General features: G+C 42.5%; 2 protein-coding genes across 2 annotated transcripts in view; both read left to right on the forward strand.

Annotated features, from left to right (window-relative positions):
• Window positions 1-15,950, forward strand: part of LOC136571913 (SLAM family member 5-like) — a 520,182-nt gene that overhangs the window by 324,727 nt on the left and 179,505 nt on the right. The gene's annotated exons all lie outside the window — the stretch shown is intronic.
• LOC136631646 (uncharacterized) lies at window positions 47-15,006 on the forward strand. Its single transcript, XM_066605931.1, has 5 exons — window positions 47-347; window positions 5,736-6,041; window positions 12,564-12,707; window positions 13,482-13,516; window positions 14,916-15,006. Exons 1-5 carry the CDS (start codon window positions 104-106, stop codon window positions 14,940-14,942), a joined length of 756 nt encoding a protein of 251 aa, XP_066462028.1. The 5' UTR covers window positions 47-103; the 3' UTR covers window positions 14,943-15,006.

The following is a 15,950-nucleotide window of genomic DNA, read 5'->3' on the forward strand; positions in this document are numbered from 1 at the left end:
TGTAAAATTCTTTCCAACAGAGATAATTACATATGGAAATATCCCAGACTTTTCCCATGTCAACTTTGTAGAAATTGGCAAGAACATCAACATCACATGTAACATGAGTAAAAACCGTAGTAATTTACAATGGTACAAGGAAAATGAGGATGGAGGATTACAGTCCGTGTCTCGAAGTGGATGTATCTCACGCAACAACGATAGTAAATTTTATGTCTACTGTGAGAACCAGTCTGTACTCAGCATGGAGATTAGAAATGTCCTTACATCTGACTCTGGGGTGTATTACTGTTCTATGTCAGGATTGGACCAAACCTTCCATCTAGCCAACACGTTAATTGTTATAGGTAAGCATACAATGCTATCTATCTATCTATCTATCTATCTATCTATCTATCTATCTATCTATCTCTTATCTATCTATCTATCTATCTATCTATCTCATATCTATCTATCTATCTCCTATCTATCTATCTATCTATCTATCTATCTATCTATCTATCTATCTATCTCATATCTATCTATCTATCTATCTCATATCTATCTATCTATCTATCTATCTATCTATCTATCTCATAGCTATCTATCTATCTATCTATCTATCTATCTATCTATCTATCTATCTCCTATCTATCTATCTATCTATCTATCTATCTATCTATCTAGTTGCAGGGAGTATGTTCAGGTGAAGGAGCCCCCTGTATTAAGCCTGGTAAATGTCAGTTTGACAGTGGCATCTAAAGGGTTAACGACCAGGATCAGAGTTATCTCCAAACTTGGCTGTTGCAGCCAAGTGTTAGCTGAATTTAAGGGCTCTTTCACATGGGCGCTGTTCGCCCATATGAGAGGTGCGCACATAAAGTGCTTCAATAGGAACTAACAGGTTCCTATAGAAGCGTTCACTTGGACAATTGTTAGACACGCGGAATCCGCGCATCTAACAAAGATAGGACATGCGAGTGCAAATTTGTATGCCGGCTCCGAGGTTCGCGCAAAAATAGGACCTGTCCTATCTTTGCTGCATGCTTTCCATACGCTCCTATGGGAGCTGGAAATTACGCAGCCCACACCTCGGATCATATGAATGGGCTATTTCAAGTAGCTTGAATTAGCCTGTTCACGTGATCTTTAGAGCAGTGTAGCCGCCAGTTATGCATGCGGCTATACTCCGGGTAGACAGCGCCCATGTGAAAGAGCCCTAATTGTCAGCACTGATCATGTTTGAGAAGGACTCAGGTTCTGCACCCACCCCAAACTTCACTTTCAGCAACCTAACAGTGACATTGGCTTAAGAAAAAGGGCTATGCACTGCATGTGGTAGGGCTTAATAGGCTTTTGTTAAAAACACAATATGTTGAAATTCTGAAGCATTATAGTATAATATAGGAGAGATCTGGCAATCAAGTCCCCTAGTGGGACCAAAAGAAGTAAAAATAAGTATAATTAAAATGTATACACGAGTTGTACTACTTAAAAATAAATGTAAATGGTAAAAAGTTATTGCCGTTTTCACCATCTTCTGACCCCATACCTTTTTTATTTATCATTGATGCAAGGCGTGTGGGGCTGTTTTTTGAGTGGCAAGCTGCAGTTTTCATTGGCACCATGCTTATGACTCTTCAAATTGCTTTTTATTAAATTTTTGCTTTTTGAAAGAGTAATCAAAAGAGTGAAATTGTGTCACTGTGTATTTTCTTGCTGACAGACTCCCCATGTGGGATAAATAATACGATACTTTAATAGATCAGACTTTTATGGACACATTCATACATATTAGAAATAATACAAAAATAAAAAGTTTTACATCCTTTAATTTCCCAGTATATACATGAAAAATGAACACAATAAAAATATTACATTAATTGATTTTTCCGCATCCTTAAATGTCCGATCCATTAAATTAATGCGGTTTTTATCGCATATGGTTAATGCAATCAGAAAAAATGCACAATGCCAGAATTTTGCTTTTTAGGTTACTGCATCTCCAAACAAAAACTGGATAAAAGCGATTTAAAAAGTCTTTTTTTTTTTTAATTAGCATAACATTATAAATATACATTTGGTATTGCCATAATCGTACTGACCCCCAGAACAAAGTTACCGTGTCATTTTATTGCATCATGAAGGCTGTCAAAATAACACTTTCCAAGAAATGGCACAATTGCATTTTTTGTATTTCACCCCACTTATGATACTATTAAAAATATAACTCTTCCTTAAAAAAAGGCCTCACATGGCTGTGTCAACCACAAATGAGAACAAAAAACTGAAAATGTCTAGTCTTTAAGGCCAGCTTCACATGGGTGAGAAAATCGAAGGAAATTTGTGCATTGCGAGATGCACAAATCTCACAGGAATATGAACCCCATTTTTTTGAATGGGGTCATACACACAAGCGGTGTGATGCAGGAAACAAATTGCAGCACTCCTATCTTTGGGCGCACCCTTGCATTGGCCATTTTTTTTCAATAAGGCTGACGGCAGCATCGCACCACGTGCTAGGTGCACAAGGTGCAATGCGGTGTGAGGTTTCCCCTTTGAAAACAATGGGAGACACTCCATGATCCTCCACCATGGCTGTCAGGATCGCTACTTCCGCAAAGTGATACAAGGCGGTCTTGATATAAAAATGCCTCACATGCGTGGGGAAACCACATGTTGGTAAGCCCGATATCAGGACTTATTGACTACATATGTGATTTTGATCTTATTGAGTCAGACACAAGGAAACTCAAGGCCACTGAAGTGAGTCTCTGGCTCAGCCCCTTGTACAATGCCCAACTAGGGTATTTTGAGGTCACTTCAACCTTCCTCCATTAGTGGAATGAAGAGCCATTGCATCAGTGTGCCCACTGAAATTAAGGGTGGCTTTTTTTTTACACTAAAATTCTTGTTTTTCAGGGAAGAGCTTATATGTAAAGCTCTTCCCTGAAAAACAATTCAGGGGTGCCAGCAGACCATTGTCTTCAATGGAGCCGCTGGCAGCAGCCACGGATCCATTGAAGAGAATGCGTGCATTATTTTATTTTTTTTACACTAAAATTAAGTTTTTTTCAGGGAAAAGCTTATATGTAAAGCCCTTCCCTCAAAAACAATTCATGGGTGCCAGCAGACCATTGCATTCAATGGAGCCGCCGGTAGCAGCCGCGGTTCCGTTGAAGGCAATTCACGGACCGGCATTCACGTGTGTTTTTGCTCTTACATTGGTGCGCACTTATGTATGCACCAATGTACGCACAAAAACAAGCTCGTGTGAAGCCACCCTCATAGACAGCCCACTGATTCCCAAGGGATACAGTGTAATGCTCTATCCTCCAGTGATACACATTCAATGCCAGGTTTATCTCATGAATTGCTAGTCATTGGAGGTTGTATCTTTTTTAATTAGATCATTGAAATTATAATTTGAATACAATTACCCCTTAATGTCTATACATTTAGACATTCATAAGCATAATATGCATAAAACATATTACTAGAGTGGAGCGAAAATACTCTGCTGAGCTTGATGCTCGTTCGAGTATTAGCGTACTCGATGGCGCTCGTTACTCGAACAAGCATCAAGCTGTGTTCGACCCCGCCCCAGTTTTTGGCTCCTCCCGGCTGTGACGTGCCTGTTTTGGCCCCTCCCTGCAGCGACGCAGCACGCGTCATTGGCAATTTTTTGGGCTGGCAGGCAGGGGGGAGAGAGAGAGAGTGAGAGAGAACACACGAACCAAAAGAAAAAAAAAAAGCTCGGGACCCGGCGTCCCACATGCTTGAGTCTCCCATTGTAGTCAATGGGGTTCGTTACTCGAGTACAGCTCTCGAATTTTACGAAAAGATCGACTCGAATAACGCGAACTCGAGCATTTGGATGCTCGCTCATCTCTAATCATTACCTCACCCAGACAATACAATCAATCATAGCTATATTTAAGGAAATCTCAATCACCAACCCCAAAAAATATTTAAGCAGATACAAAATAACAACTAAGTCTCCACCCTCTCACCTATCTCCCTTCACTCAAATCTCTTCACCTTTTCTACAATATCTCAATGCAACCAGCATTCGATGGGAACCATCCATTGTATTTATGAGACCATCTTACCCAATTTTTCTGAAACTTAATCAAACAGCCTCTTTATTGATATATTTCTCTTTCCAAAGATATAACCTCTTATATTTGCGAAAAAATCTCCAACTGTCTAAGGCCTCGTTCACATGAGCATGCATTTGTACGTGCATAGGAGCGCACAAATCCGTGCGTACACGCACGTGCTAAAACACACATGAACAAAGCTCCATGCAGTATTGTTCTTAATTAAAAGCAATGAGCTGCTGGCAACCTCTGCAGTGGTTTTCAGGCAAGGGCTTTAAGTATAAGTAGTAAAAAATAAAAAAATATATACTCAGCTGTCCGCCGCTGTGGGGCTCAGTTGCGTCTAGCTGCTTGTTCTCTCTGCACTGTAACGAAGTTCTTTAAGCAGATGGGGATTTAAAATGAATTCACTGAATTGCCAGGCGCTGCCTGTGATTGGCTGAGCGCTGTGATCAATTACAGGCAGCGCTCAGCTGTCATTCAATAAATGGCTGAGCACTGCCTGTGATTGGCTGAGCACTCAGCCAACCAGATGCAGCCCGTTCAGCAGGCAGACATTTTAAATCCCTGTCTGCTGAAAGAAATTCATTACAGTGCAGGGAAAACAAGTGGCTAGATGTGCCTGAGCCCTGGCCATGGCAGACAGTTGAGTATATGTATATATTTTTTTACTACAGCTAGGGATGATTTTCAGGGAGAGGATTATATTGAAAGCCCTTCCCCAAAAATCACTGCGGCGTCCTAATTGAAATCATTTGAAGAGCTTCACAATCGTATGCCACGGCAGTCACAGCTGTGGCAAGGGATTCTTTACTCTCCATTGGGAGTCACACATAAACATGCTTGTCTGAATGAGGCCGAAGGTGGCGGTAGTGGGGGTTTGTGGGGGCAGGCTGCATCCAACAAATAGCCATCAACTTCTATGCTTAACACAATGGTCTTTGAATTCTCAAAAGAGTCTGCCCATCAGGCCCCACTAACATTATCAAGTATACAAGTTCTGGGAGTACGACCAATATCAACAAGATATATGTTTTTAATTACCCCTAGTAACCAATTCCAAAATTCACACAATTTTACACAATCCCAGATTGTATACATGAAATCTGCACCATCTGCATAACAGTTCAGACAGTCTAAGTTTAATCGGATATCCATGTTAAATAACTGTAACCCCTTCAGTGGCAGGTTTATTATTACCATGTCATGCCTCACAGGGCAGGTTTTTGAAATGAGTCAACAATGCAATTTTAAACCCTGGAAGATTTCAGGTGACAGCTGAGTGTTCTGCACGTTTCAACACTAGAGCTGTCCACGAAAATCTTCCGTGGTTTAACTGCATGGTCAGTGCAGCAAGCCCTGGAGATTTTCTTTGTGTGCAACTAAAGGGTTTAATGGAGTACAATAAACTCTATGCACTAAATACAATTGTGATACCCATGTATCTATTGGGTAGTGCAGAAGTAGTCGTCCTGGTGACAGAAGGGGACCAATTGTCCTTCTGTAGTACACGAATACATCTGTATTATAAATGGTATGTGTTGTTCTGGATCCCTCTAACATATTTTGCAGGAAGCCCAGAATCTTGAGGTTACCCCTCTGGAAGTCTATACAAAAATGTATGTCCCTGAATAATTTTGATCCTCTTCTCAGAGCGTTATCCAGTGAAACCTACCTTGTCAATACTAGCATCAGTAGAAGACCATCCAAGGGACTCAGAGTCAACCATTTTATTGTGTGCCGCTCTTAACTGGACAAAAGAATGGGACGTCATTAAGTGGATTGTGAATGGGACAGAGAAGAAAGGTTGGACAACTCTGGATCCAGATGGGAGTTTAAGAAGCTTACTTGTCTTGCAGCGTAGATCTGTTCCATATTCATTAATTATTTGCTTTATAAAGAAGTTGACCACTGGTGAAAACATCTCCTCAAATGTCACTGCCTGGGAATTTAATAAGGGTAAGTAGAAAATTCAGGGTGGCTCTAAGAGACACCCACCAGTCTTAGGGCTTATTCAGACGGGCGTATATTGGTCGGGTTTTCACACCCGGCCGATACACACTGCCCCTCTCTGCAAGGGGAGGAGGCAGGACAGGACAGAACCTAGTGCACTGAGCTCCCGCCCTCTTTCCGCCCCTTGCCACTGTTTTCATTGGAAGGGGGTGGGGGCAGAGAGGGGGTGGTAGCTCAGTGCACTAGCTCCTGTTCCGTCCTGCCTTCTCCCCTTGCAGAGAGGGGCAGATTATATCAGTTGGGCATGAAAACCCGACTGGTATACGCACGTCTGAATAAGCCCTTAAACATATCGCTATCATATTGATATTTGTGGTGGGGGCACCCTTAAAATCTATTTTAAATACATTAAAGAGTAATTGCAGTTTTTAAAAATGTTTGGCATGCTAGAGGGGCATGTCACAAACTTTAAATAGGGGGGTCTGGGTGTTGAGACCCCCGCTGTTCACTGAATTGAAGGGGCTGCAGCACTCATCTGACCCCTGTGCCTCTTTGGCTGTCTTGGTTGCCTGTTAACTTCTCTTGGAAGCTGAAAATAGATGCATAGACTTTTATATATATATATATATATATATATATATATATATATATATATATATATATATATATATATATATGTGTATGCATCCGTCTTCAGCTGCCAAGAGGAGCCAACAGGCAGCAAAGACAGATGAATGGGCACAGCGCAGGTTAGACCGTTCAGATCTAATTAGGATACAGCATGTGACATATATTTGAATCATGGGGGTGTAGAGGTTTGACTACAGTGGGATCAGTGGTTAATTCCGCTCAATACCTGGTAGGTGCCGGCTGTCTTTGACAGCTGACACCCACCTGCCATAGACGTGATCAGCATGAACGCTGATTGTGGCTATTAAGCCCTTGAATGCCACTATCAATTCTGACAGCAGCATTAAATGCCTCGATTGGCATTTGGGAGTTCTGAATGGACCTCCCATGATGAAATTGAAAGGTGACATTTGATGCCAATGACAGCCTGGGGCCTTCTTGCAGGATGGCTCCATAGAGTGCTTGTCATGAAGCAATATTACATTATAGTCTATGAGCGATCAAATGATCACCAGTAGAGTTGAGCGAACATACTCTGCCGAGCTTGATGCTTGTTCGAGAGAGAAACGAACCAAGGAGAAAAAAAAAAAAGCTCGGCACCCGGCGTCCCACATACAAAAATGCTCGAGTCTCCCATTGTAGTCAATGGGGTTCATTACTCGAATACAGCTCTGGAATTTTACGAAAAGCTCGACTCAAATAAGGCGGACTCGAGCATTTGGGTGTTCGCTCATCTCTAATCACCAGTTCAAATCCCCTATGGGGACTTAAAAAAATGTTAAAATTACTTTAAAAATGTTTAGTTTAAAAAAAAAAACGGATTAAAGTTCTACATTTTTTTCATATTTATCATAAAAAATCAAGATAAAAAAAACATATTTGGTATTGCTTTGTCAGTATGAATCCGATCTATAATAACACATTATTTATGTTGTCAGAAAAAAAATAGACAACGCCAGAATTGCACTTTTTTGGAACTGACAGAATTGATAGTAGCATTTATTGGTATTTTGGTCAATTCTGTCTCTCAGAAAAATGTAATGAAAAATGATTAAGGCCTTAGTCACACGGGCGTTTTTTCATGCGATTTGCGGATCGCATGACGGATGCGCATCCGCAAATCGCGTGACCGGTGCGCGCAAGTCGCCCGCAAATCGCCCGAAAATCTGCTCCTAGCCGCGTTTCATTAGAAACGGGCCGGAGCTGTCCAGCGCATTGCATTCAATGGAGATGGCAATAGAGCCGGCTCCATTTAAAGTAATGCGCTGCGGGCGAGCCCGGGATGAATTGTCGGGAAGGGCTTAAATATATAAGCCCTTCCCTGCAATTCATGCTAAAATGTGTAAAAATAAAAAATATATATATACTCACCTTCTCCCGGCAGCCGGAGCTCCGTGCGGCCGTCCTGCAGTGGGTGTGAAGGGGGTGTGAGTCAGACCTGCCCCCTGATTGGCTCAGCGCTGAGCCAATCAGAGGCATGTCTCACTCACACCTATTCATGAATACATGAATGGATGTGAGTCAGACCTGCCCCTGATTGGCTCAGCGCTGAGAGGCAGCAGTCACTCACCCATTCATGAATTCATGAATGGGTGTGTGAGTGAAACCTGCCTCTGATTGGTCAGGGCTGTGACCAATCAGAGGCAGATCATTCAGCAGGCGGGGATTTTAAAGCCCCGCCGGCTGAATAGTGCCGAGAAGCAGTTCAGGAGAACTGGCCGCGGCTGGACTCCGGCTGCAGCGGAAAGGTGAGTATACAATTTTTTTTTATTTTAACACATTTCTGGATGAATTGCAGGGAAGGGCTTATATATTTAACCCCTTCCCGACAATTCACCCCGCGCACGCCGGCAGCCCATTGCTTTCAATGGAGTCGGCTGTATTGCCGGCTCCATTGAATTCAATGGGCAAACATCGTTCTTCTCTGTCACAGCTGTTACAGCTGTGGCAGAGAAGAATGATTTGTCTTCTATATGTTCTCAATGGGGTCGGCGCTGCTGCCACCGGCCCCATTGAGCGCATATAGAAAAGAGAACAGGAATTGCAGATCGCAGATAGGTGCGATCTGCGATTTCTGTTCTATAATTTATCGGACGAGCGCATAAAAAGCGCTCATGTGTCCGATACCATTGCAAAGCAATGGTTTTATAAAATCGCCGGACGCATGCGCACGCGCAAATCGCGGCAAAAAACGCCTGTCTGACTGAGGCCTAAGAGGTCACATGTATTCCAAAATGGTACCAATAGAAACTACAGAACGTCCCACAAAAAAATGAGCCTTCACACAACTGTGTCGACAGAACAATTAAAAAGTTGTGGCTATTTTTTTTTTATTCAAATATATTTCATTCTTTATAGGAAGTACAGCACAAAAAATTATAGAAATTTGGTATCAACCTAATCATGTTGACCCGTAGAATAAAGCTACCAGGGAATTTTTGCAGCAGTATGGACGCCGTAAAAACAAGAGGCCCCCCAAAGATATCAGAATTGCAGTTTTTCCTACTGCACTAAACTTTTCAGTACATAATACCAGTAAATAGTACCATTAAAAAATACAACTCGTCCCACAAAAAACAAGTCCTCATTTATGATTTTTTTTCAAAGTGGGGGTAAAAAGCAAAAATGAAAAAAAAAAAGGCTGCATCGTTAAGGAGTTAACTACCCAATGTCAAAAGGTATGTTGGGCTATAATGGGTCATCATAATGTAAATACAGGTTTTCAACCTTAATTTCCTGATTCTTAATATGCTTGAAATGGTTTACAAGGATGATACCTGCTGACAGGTTCCCATTAATCCCATAAGGACTCAACCTATTTTTTTTGTGAACGGAGCTCTGTGGGGGATTGTTTTTTGCATGACGAGCTGTAGTTTTTATTGAAACCATTATGGGGTACATACAGCTTTTTTGATCACTTTTAGGCCTTAGTCAGACGGGTGTTTTTTCGCGCGATTTGCGGATCGCATGACGGATGCGCATCCACAAATCGCATGACCGGTGCCTGAAAATCTGCTCCTAGCCGCGTTTCATTAGAAACGGGCCGGAGCTGTCCAGCGCATTGCATTCAATGGAGCCGGCAATACAGCCCGCTCCATTGAAAGCAATGCACTGCGGGCGAGTGTGGGATGAATTGTCGGGAAGGGCTTAAATATATAAGCCCTTCCCTGCAACTTATCCAGAAAAGTGTTAAAATAAAAAATATATACATACTCACCTGCTCCCGGCAGCCGGAGTTCAGAGCGGCCGGCCTGCACTGGGTGTGAAGGGGGTGTGAGTCAGACCTGCCCCCTGATTGGCTCAGCGCTGAGCCAATCAGGGGGCAGGTCTGACTCACACCCCCTTCAGACCCACTGCAGGCCGGCCGCGGGGAACTCCGGCTGCCGGGAGCAGGTGAGTATATATACAGTATATTTTTTATTTTAACACATTTCTGGATGAATTGCAGGGAAGGGCTTATATATTTAAGCCCTTCCTGACAATTCATCCCGCGCACGCCGGCAGCCCATTGCTTTCAATGGAGTCGGCTGTATTGCCGGCTCCATTGAATTCAATGGGCAAACATCGTTCTTCTCTGCCACAGCTGTTACAGCTGTGGCAGAGAAGAATGATTTGTCTTCTATATGTTCTCAATGGGGTCGGCGCTGCTGCCACCGGCCCCACTGAGCGCATATAGAGAAGAGAACAGGAATCGCAGATCGCACATAGGTGCGATCTGCGATTTCTGTTCTATAATTTATCGGACGAGCGCATAAAAAGCGCTCATGTGTCCGATACCATTGCAAAGCAATGGTTTTATAAAATCGCCGGACGCATGCGCATGCGCAAATCGCGGTGAAAAACGCCCGTCTGACTAAGGCCGTATTGTGTTTTTTTTCAGAGGCATTATGCACAAAATAAGCATTTTGCCTCCGTTTTTAATTTCTTTTTACTTTGTTGCCATGCTGGATAAATAGTGTGTTCAATTTATTGTTACAGATAAGATGATACCAAATATGTGGGTTTTGTTTAACATTTTTTTTATATAAACAGGGGAAAATGTGCAAAAAAGATTTCTTTTATTTTTAATATATTTTTATTACACAAATTTTATTTGTTTCTTACATTTTTATGTCCCTGCAGCAGACTTGAATCTGTAAAAGCTCTGATTGCTAAGATTAAGTATTGCATTATTTCTGTACTGCAATACATTATCACTCACAATAGTGATCACAGGCCATAGCAAACCCGGACACAAGTGTATGGCTACCAGCTGGCATGACAACCCATTGGTCCCTGTGAATCCTTTACATGCTGCAATGTACATGGATTGCCACATGTAAGGGGTTAACAGCAGGGATCGTTGTTCGTACTGATCCCCACTACTGTAGCGGTTGGCCGTCTCCCTTACTAGTTCTCACTTCTGAGCCTGTGTCATCTACAGGATGTAAGTTTACCTCCTGTTGCATTAACTATCACCCTGCCAGGACATAAACAATAAGGAGATAAATAGAGATGAGCAAGCGTACTCGGCCACGCCCCTTTTTCGCCCGAGCGCCGCGATTTTCGAGTACTTCCGTACTCGGGCGAAAAGATTCGGGGGGCGCTGTGGGTCAGTGGGGGGTTGCAGTGGGGAGTGGGGGGGAGAGGGAGAGAGAGAGGTCTCCCCCCTGTTCCCCACTGCTTTTCCCCGCTCCGCCACGCCTCCCCCCGCCCCCCGAATCTTTTCACCCGAGTACAGAAGTACTCGAAAATCGCGGTGCTCGATCGAGTAATTACTCGAAATGAGTAGGTTCTCTCATCTCTAGAGATAAACCATCACTACACTTATATTCAGAGTGACTTTGCCTTTAAGACAGCTCAAAAGAAACATTTTAAAGAATTTGTAACTATTTGTCATTTCAATATATCTATCGTAAAACATGAAAACTTTACAAATTGGTTTGAGTACAAATCTTCTAGCAGGATTTGGAGCTCTGTAATAGAAGATCAGAATTCTGACCTGTAGAAGGATGTTTTACTTGTGGCCAATTACCTCACCTTTCCCTCTGCCCGTCACAGCCATTGGCAACTTCTAATTCGTCTATGTTTCTGGTGCTGTGCTGTTTCTGTGGTTGTCTCCTCTGTACATAGGGTGCATCCACATGCTTCGCCCACCACTCTAAGGGCAACTGTGCACACCCAGCTTTCCCATCCCTAGCCAATGCAATGTTTCCTGGGTTGTTTACACCACTTTCCCCCACTAGAAGGTGCCTAAGCAATAGGTTCCTAGTGGTTCTGTGAAGGTGTACCTGTATTTTGCTTGATTTTGACCATCTGCCTAATTGCCCAGCTTTCTTGATTCATGCCTGTCCTTACCTCGGCCTATTTTCTAACTACAGCTAGCTTGATTGCTGACTACTATGACCACTAGCCTGATTCTCTATATTGTATGAACTCCTTCTATCCTGACTATAGCCTGCTACACTGACTACATCCTTGTCTGTCCCTTTGGTACTGCACTTCAATACTTTTTGGCCTGTCTGGGTGTGCTGCCACTAAACCAAGACTACTACTGGGAAAATGACTTGGAGCTTACCTGCAGTGAAGGCCAGATCCCTCTAAAAAGGTTTTAAAGAATGAAGACCAGTCAACCCCTTTGAACAGCCCTCAGGACTAGCTGAAAGTTAATTCAGTCATTGGCACAGTGGGTTCACACCCGCTGATTTGCAGAACAGTTTATGAAATTAATAAGTACAGAATTCTGTACCTAAAAACAAAATGATGGTCACAGTTAGTGATCGACTTCAGCAAAACTGGTGAAGCTCTGATACCACCAAAGATCATGATGTTGATGAGATCAAAAGGTCCTTCCCATTAAATTGACCAATGAATTTTCTTAAAATATTCTTAAGTTATTTCCTTTCTTCTTTGTTTCAGATGAGGGGTCCAGCAGTGACTGCTATATGGTACTGTATGTGGGATTACCCATCCTAATTGCTATCCTCCTTGTACATCTGGTTATCCTTGCCGTGCGACACAGAAATTTGTCAAAAGATACCCAGCAACCAAGCACTCACCAGGGTACGTCATCCAAAAATGCAGGCAGAAGATCTAAAGCTAGATAGATGTCTTCTAATTATGACCCAATTCTTCCCCAAAAACTCAAATTTCAAATATCTTCCTGGGGTTTTCTCAAATTATTCCAGAGCATCTGTCTATTAGCCAAAACAGAGAGCCACTAAAAAGAGTTGGGCATATTTACTTAGACCAGCATTTCATATACTGATCTAAATAAAGTTTGCATTGGTGTGATAAAGTGGGGCAAGTCTCCAGCATCTGGTGGCACCTCCATGCACCACACTAAAACTTAGACCAGCTACTAAGTCTCAGCTATAATATGAGCCAGTTTCTGGTATAAATTATGTGCCTAGGAAAGACGTCAATAGAACTCGAACACATGGTAGAAGGTCATCTGGAGTGACAAGTCCGATTTCGTGCTGAACCATAAGGCATATGCATCCAGAGGGCACTGCATAAAGCCGTATCCCATGAGTGCTAATTGAGGTTCATGATGGTTATTGTGTGATGGTCTGGGGAGTGTGCTTAGGTCCATTGCTCATCATATCACAATCCTTGAATGGTGTAGCTGACCATCTGCACCCATATCTTCAGGATGTCTTACCCGAACACAGTGCCATCTTTCAACTGTTCTGACCATTACAAAATGCTCAGAACAGTGGCAGCTAATCACAGCTCCTAAATCAAGGTAATTGCTGGATATTTTTTTTATTTCACATATATTATAGGCCAGTAAATGTTTGGTCACATAAGTTTTTTTTTCAATTTTTTTTTTAGAACGTCATGTGAGATTTAATCCTGAAGATGAGTCGGTAAGTATAAGAACACATTAAAATAGTATGTCATGCAGCTCATGTAATATAAGCCCTGGTGCCTCAAGAGACCTTAAGCCCCCTCTATCACATAAGAAGACACCAGTGGCATATTGTAGGTCAGGGGCACTGCAACAAACTTATATTGGGGTCTTGAACAATCAACTCAAGATGTCCATATGCCTTCAACAGCTATTGACCAGACAGCTTTTTCCCTTGGCATTACCATTCACATAAACATTCAGCTTGGGTATTTAGGAGATAAGTCACAGCTAAACAGCTCTCATGCCAGCTTATCTCCCAAGGAACAAAAGGATTGGATGTTGAAATGTAAAATCCCCAATCCTTCTTTCCCACAACATTATCTGTTGGGGAAAAATTGAGAGGCCTCCATATACATTAGAGAGTCATCTGGCCTTTCCAAAAATTGGTGTGTTCGGACGACTAAACATTAATGTCTATGGGGGCCTTTACGGCTCTAAAGAAAGTGTTAAAAGAATGTTAAAAAGGTAGATGAATAGAAATAAAAACACTACCAATGATGCTGCTGGATGGAACCATTGCTGGAATCTCCTGACACTGGATACCTGATGAAAACCCCTGAGAAAGTGGAAACATGTACTGTACTGTATGCTCTGACAGCTAATAAATACCATTTGACACAGCTTCTGGTGTTGTGAGCTTCAAGCTACAATTCCATCCTGCAACTCTATTGATGGTGTTTTTTTTCTATTCATCTACTTAGACATTTTTTAAAAAGCCTGCACCCCCCTCCTCTCCCTACATCTTATTCATCTCCCTACTTTTCTTTAAGGCCATGAATTAGTCACCTCTCATTGGTGCTCTAGGCAATCAGCTACTCCTTGTCCTACTCCTGAAAGGGGTGGTCAACAATGTGCAGCCACTCCATCCACTATGTACCATCCACTATGGATGGACTAATGAGAAGGGGTGATAAGTGATAACTATTACCTGCTGGAAATTTCCTTCAACTGTTGTCTAATTAAAGGCATTTTCCGGGACATGAAGAAAAGTTAAACTGGCTTAAAATGAAGCCATGAAGTATTCAAGAAAAGTTGAATAGTCGTCTATCCTGGTGGCTCCCTGGCGCATGGAACGCATTGTACTCATGGCCACTCACAGGCTTCAGTGGCCATGAAAAAATAATTGCTGAAGCTTGTGACTGGCTGTGGGTTACATGCACAATGAATGGCACATAACAGCCCGCATCTTCCTCTAGGTCATGTGCTGCAGCGATAAAAGGCGAGCTGCCGGAATAGATGAGTATTCAATTTTTCTTCACTTTAAGTCCTTTAAATGAGTGCCATCTCCCATACATTGTATATTTATGCTTATTTAAGATTATGATTATTTATCCTTATTTTTATGATTTTTGCAGGTGACTTACGCTGCAGTAAAATCATGATCCACCATTCCGCGATTGTACTGTTTTGTACAATAAAACTGTATATTCTTGAATTCATCAAGCAAAATGTGAAGAAGCCTTGCTTTCCTAGCCATCTGCATTAGATTTTCAGTTGCCCTCTTTCTTGTCCATCATCCACAGTGATCCCTAATGCTTCTCACCTTTAGCTTCTAGACCCTTATAACAACTACTGCATTCTGCTACCTTAGTGTAGGAGATGTGGCCATGAGTTAGGGCAGAGTGTTTAGTAAATACGTGTGATCACACTCCAAGGGAGGAATCAATATATAAACAGTCAATAGATTCAATTAATGAAAAAAATGGACTCACCTGGTGTGGAGGACCAGTCCAAATGACAAATCCCAACACTATTGGTCCAGTTGTTCTTTCAAGTCAATCAAAAGCATTAAATCCCCACCAGGTCTCAAAGGTACAGGGAAAGCATCAACTGGATTCTGTGCATGCACCCTTCAGCAAAATGCCAGACACGTTCAGGAGTCGGAGAAATTTTAAAAGGTAGCTGAGAGCCTGGAGCAGTGTCCGGTGGCCTTGTTGAGTGGTCCCTGATCATGTGATAAAAACATAGCGATCTACCTTGGGCCAGTCTTACACGACCGGAAGGGAATTACAGATCTTGCATTCGTTTGGTCCGCGGTAATACGTGGATCAATTAAATGCACTAGACTAAAGAATTCCGCTCACATTAGCGGGTTGAAATTACGTAATGCACTCGCAGAAAACAGAACGTGGCGGGTTCTATTTTACTGCGGATATCTGCAACATAGAGCCCATTGAGCTCCAAGGTCGCGGTTATTCCCGCAGCCCATACGCAAATACATTGTGCACGGGCTGCGGGTACCCACATCATCACTAAGCGACGGCACTGGAAATTTAAAAAAAAAGGTGTACTGCGCTTAACTGCATGTGTTAGAATGCAGTTATGCGCAGTACATTACGCGGTCGTACATAGGGCCATGGCTGGGCTCAAAGCTGTCATTCTCTGCGGGC

Source organism: Eleutherodactylus coqui, chromosome 6 (assembly GCF_035609145.1).
Source record: "Eleutherodactylus coqui strain aEleCoq1 chromosome 6, aEleCoq1.hap1, whole genome shotgun sequence".
In the NCBI taxonomy this organism is placed as follows: Eukaryota; Metazoa; Chordata; class Amphibia; order Anura; family Eleutherodactylidae; genus Eleutherodactylus; species Eleutherodactylus coqui.

Excerpts from the sequence above, each read along its gene's own strand:
- LOC136631646 (XM_066605931.1), top strand. The coding sequence starts at position 104 with ATGAGTAAAAACCGTAGTAATTTACAATGGTACAAGGAAAATGAGGAT. Across the intron at positions 6,042-12,563 it reads TGCCTGGGAATTTAATAAGG|ATGAGGGGTCCAGCAGTGAC; the intron begins GTAAGTAGAAAA and ends TCTTTGTTTCAG. Across the intron at positions 13,517-14,915 it reads TTAATCCTGAAGATGAGTCG|GTGACTTACGCTGCAGTAAA; the intron begins GTAAGTATAAGA and ends TGATTTTTGCAG.